This window comes from Strix aluco, chromosome 6, assembly GCF_031877795.1.
Source record: "Strix aluco isolate bStrAlu1 chromosome 6, bStrAlu1.hap1, whole genome shotgun sequence".
NCBI lineage: Eukaryota > Metazoa > Chordata > Aves > Strigiformes > Strigidae > Strix > Strix aluco.
Genome location: NC_133936.1, coordinates 559,112 through 571,402, shown reverse-complemented (window position 1 = coordinate 571,402; position 12,291 = coordinate 559,112). Strand labels below are relative to the sequence as shown.

The 12,291-nt window shown below is 44.1% G+C and overlaps 1 protein-coding gene across 11 annotated transcripts in view; it reads left to right on the top strand.

Annotated features, from left to right (window-relative positions):
• Positions 1-12,189, top strand: part of TANC1 (tetratricopeptide repeat, ankyrin repeat and coiled-coil containing 1) — an 88,224-nt gene extending 76,035 nt beyond the window's left edge. For all 11 annotated transcript variants that reach the window (XM_074828393.1, XM_074828388.1, XM_074828390.1 and 8 more), the window contains 8 exons: positions 810-943; positions 1,455-1,578; positions 1,700-1,875; positions 3,829-3,961; positions 4,818-4,909; positions 7,062-7,208; positions 8,696-8,796; positions 9,604-12,189. In XM_074828393.1, coding sequence (XP_074684494.1) covers positions 810-943; positions 1,455-1,578; positions 1,700-1,875; positions 3,829-3,961; positions 4,818-4,909; positions 7,062-7,208; positions 8,696-8,796; positions 9,604-10,963 — 2,267 coding nt within the window. In that variant the 3' untranslated portion in view covers positions 10,964-12,189. The remainder of the gene's footprint in view (positions 1-809; positions 944-1,454; positions 1,579-1,699; positions 1,876-3,828; positions 3,962-4,817; positions 4,910-7,061; positions 7,209-8,695; positions 8,797-9,603) is intronic.
• The last annotated feature ends 102 nt before the right edge of the window (positions 12,190-12,291 follow it).

The window sequence follows — 12,291 nt, the reverse complement described above, 5'->3', positions numbered from 1 at the left end:
AGATCCATCAGGCACAATTTGCCCTTAGTGAAGCCGTGTTGGCTGTCACCAGTCACCTCCTTATTTTCCACGTGCCCCAGCAGTTTCCAGGAGGATCTGCTCCATGATCTTGCTGGGCACAGAGGTGAGACTGACTGGTCTGTAGTTCCCCAGGTATTCCTCTCTTCCCTTGTTAAAAATAGGGGTTATGTTTCCCCTTTTGCAGTCAGCAGGAACTTCACTGGACTGCCACGACTTCTCAAATATGATGGACAGTGGCTGAGCCACTTCATCTGCCAGTTCCCTCAGGACCCACGGATGCATCTCATCAGGTCCCCTGGACTTGTAAAGATGTTTAATAATACATCACTGCTGGGGATTGAGTGACCAGTAGTACTTCCTGAAACCTGAGTTACAGTCCCTTTGTTGAATCCCAGAACTGTTACCATCTTCACCTTTGGGAAGGGCCTGATGGCAATGGATGAAGCTTTCTTGTCATGAAAAAAATTATTAATGAAAAGGAACTAGAACTGCCACAGCCTGGTGGGTTTATCCAAAATTTTCATAAAGATTCCTTTTAACCTACACGCTATGCACATGATACAGTTGTTGTCTCTGAGAATCATCTTTTTATTTACCAGAGTATGTGTATGGCTTACTGACTTAACCTGGTTCCGACTAATCCATTTGAGTCTGAAAATAGTTATGAAAATCTTGTGGAGCAGCTGAGTTGAAAAACCGGGGATTCAGTAACACTCGCATAGTGTGCATGTGTCAAAAGATGTGGTAAAACAGCAAAGAGCTGATGTTGATGAAAATGCTTTTTTTAGCCCTGACAGCTGCTGCAGGAAGAGGAAAACTGGAAGTCTGTGAATTACTTCTTGAACACGGAGCAGTTGTGACGAGAGCTAACAGGAGGGGGATTCCTCCGCTTTTCTGTGCAGTACGGCAGGGGCACTGGCAGGTCTGGCACAATTCTGCAAATAAAATGGATTCCTCTGGGAAGCGGTCCTTGATTCTTCCCATTTCTAGTCTGTAATAAATGAGCGTAAATTTTCTAATTTGCATCAGCTTCAAAGGGATGTGTTCAGCAGCTCGCTCTTGAAGTTATTTAAAGTAATACAAAGGATTCTGAAGTACATCGGATGCATGACAACCTTAATTATAATCTACCTGAAAAATAATACATGGGAGTTTAAATATTTTATTTCCTAGACCAAGAACAGAGGCAATTTCATATCGTCTCTGCTGCTTCTGTATTAATGGAGAGAGAACCTTAGTCAGGTGCCCTCCCAATGCTGGCCAACTCCTGTCAGGGGAAGGCCCCAAATTGCAAACAGTTAAGACTTGAGTTGTGCAGGATTTTCAATGATTGCTGTAAATAACATCTTAGTCCTCTTCTTTAAAAGTGGATGCTGTTATGGCTAAAATTTAAATCTGCTCATTTATTTTTAAATTGCTCTCTTCTTTTTCAGATTGCTAAACTTCTAGTGGAGCATGGGTCTGATGTGAATTTAAGCGACAAGCAAGGCCGAACTCCACTTATGGTGGCTTCTTGTGAAGGACACTTGAGCACTGTGGAATTTCTGCTTTCTGAAGGTAGAAAATAAATAGTGGTTCAAGGCTGCACAGCTGTACCAGAGACTGCATCTGTGTGAGTTAGGTAATTTTGCTTATGAAACAGGACATCTTCGTAACAAAGTTAATATTCATTTTACAGGTGCAACTATTTCATCTCTGGATAAAGAAGGACTGACAGCTTTGAGCTGGGCATGTCTAAAGGGCCACAGGGAAGTGGTTCAGTATTTAGTTGAGAAAGGTGCAACAACTGATCAGACAGACAAAAATGGACGAACACCCCTAGACCTGGCAGCTTTTTATGGAGATGCTGATATTGTAAGTAGAGCTAACTAGTAGAAAAACTAAGCACGTATTGAATTTTCATAATACAAAACTTAGGAAAAAATACTGCCAACCAAAATAGAAGTGAAGGTTGAGGAAGTAGCCAAGATGCTTACACTGCTGGTATCTTGACTCTGGTGCAAGTGTTCACTCAGAGGATCTTTCTCTATATAAGGTTTTAGTACCCAGGTACTTGTGGTAGAAGTCCAGCATTATGCTATTAGGTTTTACAGCATGCTGTTTTACTTCATTGTGAGGGTGTTAAATCTCAGTAAAAAGTAGCATTTACAATTTCTGTGTTGGATGAACTGGAATTTAAAAAAAAAAAAAAAAAAGCGCCTGTGGGACGTGAAAGGAAAATACCTTTTTTCAGCCTCTGCAAACCCATCGAGGTAACCTGAGATGGTCCCAGTCAATTGGGTGCCTTAGTGGAGCAAAGACCCCAAGTGGGAGATGTGGGAAGAAGAATAATACTGCCAGAACAGATGAAATGCAGAAAGCTTTTGCTTCCCCATCATAAGGCATCATTACTTGTCCTTGAGTATCTTATATGCTTTGTGTGACAGGCAGAGAACTGTTAGAAATCCTGATGCTTTCTGGCACTGAGCACATCTCACTGTTACTATCCAGCCTGTATATATGGAAATACAAGGCCTGAGGTGGAAATTCAGTTCTTCTCAGTTTGTTCCACAGGTCATTTCAGCAACAGGACAACTGAAGTGCCTTTTTTAGTCCTGTACCTTTCTAACATACTACCTTCTTCCTCTATATAAACGTTACAGTGCAAGAATTTAAGGTGTTTTAGGTGAAGTTTTTCTGAATCTGAAATGGACCATGCCAGTAACTGATATAAAAAGATACAATAAGTTTAAAGTCTGTGATTTAAAATCCTCTATATCTTAAAATCACAGATTTTTTAAGTGATTGCCTATTTTTGTTCTCATGCTTCAAAACTCAGTAATTAAGCACGATTCAGAAGCCTGACCAGCTAGGAATGCCGTTTCCGCAAACTGCTCAGAGGGCCGTGCCCAAGCCTGCTGGTGCTTACAGACAGGCCAGGAGTTCACCAGGGACCCAGAAGGAAGAGCACGTTGCAGCCTCTCAAACTCGCCAGCACCTTTATTTCAAGAGTTCACGTACACAATGTCCTGTTTCAGAACAGCAGTTCTTGAGTAAAAATGCTGCTGTACAGTACAACTTGCTACAGCCTTAGTCAGAATTAACTTGAAATTGTAAATAAGCCCTTAGATTCTGTACTGGCTCTAACAGGTTTCAGAAGTCACAATGTGGAGCTATTACTGCCGCTGCAAGTGTCTCTGAGTAACGCTGGGTGCCTGAAGAGGGACCATTCCTGCTTGGGGATGAGGGATACCCAGGCCCTGTCCGTATGTCACTGTTGGTTGTTGTGCTGGAGCAGCCCCGACTGCCAGCTCACCTGGTAGACTGGCCACATCAGTGGCTCATGTGACCGAGCAGCCTGATCTTTGGGCTAGGGCAACAGACAAAGCTGGAATAGCAGTAATGAAGAGATGGCTCAGCAGGCCAGCAGCGTTGGGGGCCTGGCAGTGGGAAGGATTGTTGATGCCTCTTTCCTTATGAGGTTGCTGCCAGTCACATTTGGGCGAGCAGTGGTTATGGGAAAGAACTATTGCTTACATCAGACCTGCCATCGCTGTCATTTCCTCTGCATATATTGCTCTTCCAATTAGTACTGCTGATGGACAATTACGCTGGAATCTGGGTGGTGTTATTTTTTTATTTCCCCTTCGGTGCAGTTGGGTGGCATTCCCATGATGTTGTCTTCAGTGGATTTAAAGTGGCTGGAGCACACTCTGGAGCTGTACTTGGTATACTTCAAGGAAGATCAGGTGGTAGCTTACACATTGTGTTGTTCTGCCTCTCCTACCAAAAATGATGTTACCAGGCTTGTCTTGTTTCTTTTCACAGGTGCAGTATTTGGTAGAGAAAGGAGCAATGATTGAGCACGTTGACCACAGCGGCATGCGGCCACTGGACAGAGCGATCGGTTGTCGCAATACGTCAGTAGTGGTCATGCTGCTGAGGAAAGGAGCTAAACTGGGTGAGTGAAACTACCCTGTACTCAAGAGAAACAGCCATATAGCTGCTCTGCTAGAACTACTGTCATTCCTGTGAAGTAGATTAAATAAATACATCAATCTTGAATTACACACTAGATTTTTGCAGGTTTTATGCTTTGAGATGCCCGCTCAAGAGAAATCAATCCCTTTCTTTTAAAGGCAGACACTCAAGACTCACTTCAGAAGTGAGGAAATGCAAGTTATTTTATTCATTTCCTTTCTTTGGTGTATGTTGATGAGGAGGTCTGGAGGAGTCAGTCTCCACGTGGTTACTCTATCGTGATATATTTAAACAGGAAAATTATGGCTACACTATTAGTGATACTCAAGTCTGACACTTTTAATGATTTAGATCAAGAAGTTTAACATTTAAATAACATTCTTTTAATAAATTAGAGAATTTTACATTTTTGCAAAGGGTGGGCAAAAAATGTAAGTCCAAATCAGTAGACAAGTAGATGGTGCAGATGTGTACACAATAATTATTGAATCTGTAGTACCTTTAAATTATCATTTATTATTATTTGGGTACTAAGTATGATCAAATACGACCCTTACTTAGGCCTGAACTTTACCATGACTTCCATACTGTCCTATACTGGCTTTGGACCAGGGGTAAAATGAATCGGACCATTTAATACCTGGCTGCTGTCTGTGTGGGGCAGCAGGGGCAGGTATGGATATATATGTATTTTAAATACATTTGCACATAATAATAATGATAGTTCCACACAGGTGAAATATCTACTGAAGTAGGATTAGGCTTTCTAGTGTGAGTAGACACCAGAAACGCACTTTCTTCCCTTTTGTCAGAGAGCGTTAAAATTTAACTTGCAGGAAATGCAGCGTGGGCAATGGCCACTTCAAAACCCGATATTCTCCTTATTCTGCTGCAGAAACTGATGGAAGAAGGAAACATACTGTACAAAGTAAGTAGATTTTTTTTTTCCCAATAGCAGAACATTATAATTGGACTTCTGTTTGAAGGTAGATTAAAGTTCTTTATACCTCGTTTTCTGTTAAAACAAGATGTGTACTTGCACATCCTCTTATGGAAATGAGACCAAGAAATCCTGAGAACTCTGGGAAAGAGTCACTGAAAACTCCCATGTAAAATAAATAAATGAAAATGTAAAGGTAGATTTTGTTTAAGTATATTTTCTTTCTGTTGAGCAAGTTGCTCTGTGAACATTTGTAGCAGTCAGTTGCTTCTTAAGAGCAACTCAGAATCTAGGGTGCTTGTTTGAGAGTGCCTTGTTGAATTAAGTGACATTCAGGCCTATCCTTTTCTTCAGGTTAATGTTCTTTTGTGTGCGATTTAAATATATAATGAGGAAAGTGACAACTCTTTTGATACATTATTTTTACTAGTGGTGATATATTGCTCGGAAGAGAGACTGGAATTATTTTTGTGAACTGTGATACACCTGTTATTTATTTCACTAGTGCAGCACAGTGCTGAACAGCTTCTGTAAGCATCATTCAAACTCTGTTCTAGCTACAAGATTTGTAATGTGTAGGGGCTTTTTATATGGGCCCTCAACTATCAGCCACGTGTCTCTGATCTCTGGTCTGTATCCGATGGCTTTGCATGGTGCAGAGGAGAGACCCTCGAGACTTCGCTGTCAGGAATCAGGTTCTCCCAAATTGTGTGCAGGAGCCTTATGAATAAGTCTGAATAATTGATCAAGTTTATTGATCCTGAAATGGGTTTAGAACTTTATATCCAAGCAGGTACCTCTAAGCATGGGACATCTTTCAGCCTAAAGGTAACCAATGTCACGCTGCCAGGGCAGTTCTGTCATCCCGTGTCCCGTCGGGGTGCATGGAGCGCGACTCCCCAGCGGCTCCGGGAGAAGGTGCCCTCACGCCACCAGCACCAATTCGTTTCCTTCACTTTCTCCTCGAGTTGCTCCACAGGTTGACCCCTGCCCAGACTCTGAGACCACGGGGTAGCACGGCAGGACATGGTACTGACGTGCTTTACAGTTTGTTACAAGAGGTTGAGTTCCCTGCTGCTGGTATCTATTCTTAGAGTGCTTAATTTTAGTACAGTAATTTGAATGGACTTGCTAGAGCCGCGGTATGTCACTTAGCTTGTTAAACTACGTGGATCTGTTTGCCCAGGTGTTCTAAATGGACAGTTATTTTGCAGAGTAACACAGATTTGAGTGTGGTCACAGTATGCAGTAACTACTTACCAGCTCTCCAGACAAATAAAATAAGATAAACTTTAAATATTTTCCTTGCCAGTTTCAACAGTAAATTTTCACCACTTTGAGTGTTAAGCTGAATTAAATAATAAAAATCACTCAATGTTTATGTAAAGAAATTAACTTGTAAAATATCTGTAAAGAGAAAAATTTCTTTGTCTGTCAACTAAAAGATTTGCTTTTCTTATCATACTAGGAGGATTTAATTGTTTTTAGCAAAACCATCTCAAATCTTCATTTTATTATGGAGATGTTCTCCAAGGATCTCTTGGAGAGTCTGAACATTTCCAGTGCAAGGGTGGACCCTTCGGGCAGCCGTGAGGGGTGGGTTAGTGCCCTTGCTGTGCTCTGTCAGGCAGCAGGACAAGCTCACACCATGGGCAGGGGACACGGCGTGGCTCTGGCAGGGGCTGGCTGGCCTGTTCGGGCACAGCGGCAGTGGCGGCTGCCCTCTCCCACCCAGCCCCCTCTGCTCCTCCTCAAGGATAGCTCCTTGACGAGCATCTAGGCCTTAGAGTTTGATCAGCTGCATCACCAGATACGTGACTGCTCTGTTTAAGAAAGTAAAGACAGAAATCATGACTTGTACATACGTGATTTTTTCAGGTAGTAATTGTTAATGCCAATATTAGCCTGGTGAAATACCATTAAAGGTAGGGGTTTAGAAACAAACACAAACTGTAGTTAATGTGCAAGTTCTCTCATTGTGTCTGTGTGTAAGCGTAATTCCTACTTTATATATTTATTTTTTTAAAAAATCTGGCTCTGTGTTTTCTACTTGGTAGATGTCAAGTATAAATGTGCTTTCTTGCAATAGTATTGCAATATTCTGGGTTAGTGAAAAGCCTCTTGTTCCCTAAATTTGTAGAAAGGCAAGATGAAGGAAGCAGCACAGCGCTACCAGTATGCCTTGAGGAAGTTTCCAAGGGAAGGATTTGGAGAAGAAATGAAAGCATTCAATGAGCTGAGAGTGTCATTATACCTAAATCTATCACGATGTCGCCGAAAAACAAATGTAAGCTCTTGCTGTTAAGCTGTTGCCTCTCTGGCACTGCGAAACTTAAGACTTCTGTTCTGCTGCATTACTGAGTTTGTACTTGGGCACTTATTTTTTGCTGGTTTAGAATCCTTTTCACTGTATCCTGATTTTGGGCTTTGTTGTGTCAACAAACGGGGACGGCTCGTAAGGTGAGGCCATGTCGCCTTGAGGGATCTATTACAGCTGTTCTTATGTAACCCAGTTATTTTGGAATGATGAACTGCTGGATAGTTTGGGTATTTCTAAAAGACTAAATGGAGAATGCCCCCACCACTACCCCTTGTTACCAGACAGCACAGCTGACAGCTACGGCTGTGTTGTATGTGCTGGTTGGTTGTGCCTTCCCCAGTGCATCAGGTGCTGGTCAGAGCCTGAATGACCATCAGGGCAAAAAGTTCTGATTTTCTGAATGTATCTTGCACTGTTCCTTCTTTTCAAACAGTAACTTTTTAATTCCCTGCTCATCCAAGTTGTTCTTGGCATCTGCTCCAGTTTGAAGAACTTCTAACCGTAGGTGTCCAGGACTTCGCAGAGGCAGTTCTGCCGCTGCGTTGCACAGCAGCACTAATCCTTTCCTTTCTGTGCTACAGAACTGCCTCTGTCGCCGCCTTCTGACGTCAGATTTGGCTTTTTCAACTAACAGTGCGTGTGTGCGCGGGTTTCTTACCATACCCCACTGATAAACTCCCATTTACCTTTTGCTGAACGTGACCTGCCTCACCTTGCACCCAGAGCTCAAGTTCATCGTGCTACTCTGCTCTTGTGTGGTACCTCAGGATGGTTTTTGGTGTCAGTACTTTCCAACCTCCTGTATCATCGTGCTCGATACAATTCAGCATCGTGAACACCCTGCACTGTGCACGGCTGTTACAAAAATTAGACTTGCTTCTGCCTTCCTCTTCCCCATAGCCATCTGTGCCCCCAGCTCAACCCTTTGTTAATTCCAGTCTTCAGTTTAACCAGCAATTTACTAAACTCTTACTCTGTGTTCTTAAATGAACACCAAATATATTATGTCTAGTGCAATTCTTCTCTAAAAATTTCACATACCTCATCAAAGAAAGCGCTGGACTAGTCCAACCCATCTACTGATTTTTCTAGGTCTTTAACTGGCTGTTTTTTCAAAACACATTTTAAAGCCTTGCTTTCGAGGTAGTCATCCTGTTAAACGTGCAGTCTCTTCTAGCATTTTAACATCTTTGGGTTGAAAACAACCCTGTCTTCTCTATAGTAACGTTGCTTTTTAGCTACCTTGGAGCCCGTTTTCCTTAGACATGAGAGACAAGGTTAGCAAGATGAGGGCTGTTCTCAGCCTTTCAGAAAATACCTGTTCTTGGGAACTGATAAAGGTGGCTTTCTGTACTGCATAAGCTATCTGCACCTGTGAAGCAGTGCCAGAATAAAGAGCACGTGGCTTGCTTTTATTGTCAGGGTGTAATGAGCACGTTTGTTCATGTTATTAGGACTTCGGTATGGCTGAGGAGTTTGCCACCAAAGCACTGGATCTGAAACCCAAGTCTTACGAAGCCTATTATGCTAGAGCAAGAGCCAAGAGGAACAGCAGGTACTGTTTGATTCTGTGCATCGTTTGCACAGCTGTTTTTAACTTCCTAACACTTTCAATTACTCTTTCTTTTCTGCTGGTTGTATTTGGAATTTGCAAAGAAAAAGTTCCGTGTGCACTTCTCATCTCTATTAAGTCTCTGTATCAGTTAAAGTCAATCAACCCCCAAAAGCAATATTGAATACTCATTTTGGTAATTATTAGGCAGTCCAGAAAGTAACAAACCGAAATGAATAGGGATTATTTGAAGTGTAGAGTGAATGGGACTGCTGCTCCATGTGGACTCAGCAGAATGTTGCCAGCAGTGTGCCACCAAACTCCAGCACTGAGTTTTTATTACCAAGAATAACCGGGTGGTTTTTTTAGGACATGATATGTTGAAGCATTAGCAGCAGTTCAAGGTAAAAACAAGGGGAGAGAGGAGGAACCATCTCCTGAAGCTGGAAAAATACCGAAGTGCAGTGGTATAGTTGAAGTACAGGGCGAGGTGCCTCCTGGATTCACTGTCCTTCCCAAGCAGGATGGGACGGTCAGTGGTCGCGAGCAGCGTTCAGCAGGTCACCCGCTCTGAAGGGGTGACTCAGCCAGGGCAGTCCAGGGGACGGGCTTAGGGCTGGGCCTGTGCTTTCACCTTAGGAAAGAATTTCCTGGGTAGAACATCCACCACCCGCAGCAGGAGATGACAAATCACAGTATTTCTCTGAAGCTGGCAGAGGTGGGCTAGTAGTCAGCAATGCTGGGATTCAGATTTGCCCCAAGTTTTTATTGTTTACTCTTTTTTTTTTTTTTTTTCCCCGCCCTAAACAGAAAGCTGCTTGCTGCTCTTGCTGACTTACGTGAAGCCACACAGCTCTGTCCTAGCAATCAAGAGATAAAACGTCTCCTGGCTCGAGTGGAAGAGGAATGCAAACAGTTCCAGAGAACACAGCAACAGAAGCGTCAGTCTCCACAGCTACTGCAGCAGATTAACAACTCTGATAATGAGGAGGAGGGCGTCACCCAAGGCATGAATGATAATTTTGATCTTCAGGACAGGGAGGAGGAACTGCCACACCCTGATGAATCTGTTTCCTCTCTGCAAAGGCTGCAGCGTTCCTCGGCTGCTGCATCACACAGCAGGAGCCTTCAGGAGGGCGCTCAGCAGGCGGCTCGATCTGTGTCCCCTCCCAGCAGAACGGGCAGTAAATACCTGAGAGAGCCGGGCTTCATCCTGCAGCCAACCAAGCAGGCCCAGATCGTAAAAACTAATCAGCACCTGGGCTCCGTCCAGCCTGGATCAAAGCCGGGAAGCAGTCAGTGCAACGCAAAGACACAACCCCCTTTTCAGCATCTCCCCCAGAGCCCCGTGCTGGCCCGGCGCGCCAGAGTGCAGCACGGCGATGGGACAAGCACGCTGGTGCCGCCCGTTTCGGCGGGGGCTGGCTCTGACCGGGGTGGGGAGCAGCTGGGGCCCAGCCAGTGCTCCCACCCGCAGTGTAACGAGACCCTCTCCCCTCACCCTGCCGCCGCTAAGCCGAAAGCCACCGACAGGTTGGCAGCCCCCACTGCCCTGGGTCTCAGCGAGGGCCGGCAGCAGGGTCCTGTGAGCGGCGGCTCTTGCGGTTCTCCAGCCGGCAGTGCGATTCTCGCCAGCTTAACCAGCAGCTTCACTTCAGCCGGTGGCTTTTCAGAGGGCGCGAAGGGCCCGGACGTGCGGCTCAAGGAGAGCAGTGCTGCGCAGGCACAGGGCGTGGCCGCTGAGCACAGACCTCGCAGCACCCCCTTCATGGGAATCACAGATAAGACCGCCAGGTCCCAGCAGCAGAACGCCCAGTCCAGCCGCACGTGGCACTCTCAGGCAGCGGATGGGTTATCGACAAATGTTGCTTCTGGGGGCATTCCGTCCTCAAATTTTGAGCCGTTCTCGGTCAAACACTACCAAACTAAAACTTCCTCTACTGGTGCTGCCCCAGGAGATGGCAACCAGAACGGTGTGCAAGCGAAGGACCGCGAGGAGCTCAAGTGCCAAATCTCCGCCCGCTGTCAGGACAGCAGAGCACCCAAGCACGCTCCGCACGCGCACCCGGACGCCGTCCCGAAGCAGCCGTCTCACAGCGGCAAGGATGGGCACCTCAGTCACACCACCTCTGTGAAACCAAAGCGATCCTTCATTGAATCAAATGTGTAAATGTTGTCTTGTGTATTTACCGGGTTGCAAAACTTCGCTCGTAACGTTGCAGGGTGTAACTGCTGCACAGAACGCTGCTTGGCTGGTCGCCTGAGTCCGGGTAAAAAACAGCCCAGGTTGGCCGGTTGTCAACGGGATACAACCACTTGAAGCTGCTCACGCCCTCCCAGGACAGTTAACGGTAACTGGAACAGCAGCGTGTGTAGGAGGAGTCGATGGGGCTCATCAAGCCACCCAGGTAGGACCTCCAGCAGAGAAATCCTTTCCGTCACATTCTGCCATTAAGTCAGACTTTCCTTTTATGTAGGGCTTTAATCGTGGCTTTTGGTTGTGTGACATCTCACCACTCACGTAATACTTGTGCCTCTATAACGCTTAAGTGCTTACTTCTCAAAACAGTGTTAAGAAGGATACCTGCATAATACTCAGATCTGTATATGTATGCGTTTTTTTTTAATCAGAGATAGTATTTTATCACTTTTCTAGTGGGATGTAATTTGGGTTGCATGATGTACATTTAGGAAGCATAAATAATTTGTGTATGAGCAAACTATAAGCGGCCATGTTTTGACCTGTAAATATAACTATTTTTAGTAACTAGACAAGTAAAATAAACAGTGACATTTGCATGTGTATTGAAAGGCTTTGACCATATTGGTTATTGCACTGAAGAACACAATATTATGGCATATTAACAATAATCGCACTTTATATAGTTTATCTGATCACCTTTGGGTGCTATCTTAAAGCAAAATGATTTATTGTTTATTCGTGAAAAAGGTACAGCAATGAAATGTTTAGTGAGTGTTTTTATGGGAAACCCAAGAAACTGATGGAGTGAAGATGGAAGTTTGAGGAAAAGTGTATGTGCAGCTGCATGACAGGATGATGTGAAGTTTTGCAGAGGAAATACAAGGTTTTATTTTGGCAAGAACGTTCTGAAAATAAACAGGTATTGTGACATTCCTGCGAGTGCAGTTGGGTTGGAGTGGTCACCCCGACAGTCACTTTTCACGTCTTGTCTGCGTACAGAGGTTTATGTACGTTGTAAACAGCCATACCCATTTTTACAAATTCTTTTGGAGTTTGCATCATTATGCTTTAGCTTATTTATTGTTCACTGTTTCTTTGATACTTTGTACAAGTCCTATATTAGTCTTGTCCTGTAGTTCTATTTTTGCACAGCTACTGTATTTTTCCCATACAAAATAAAGATTATTAATATACCTGTGGGCTGTGGTTACAGGAGAAACTCTCTCCCAACTTTTCCAACTGCATGTTCAGTACTAGGGAACAGAGAAAAACACATTTTAGGTTTTTTTAAAATA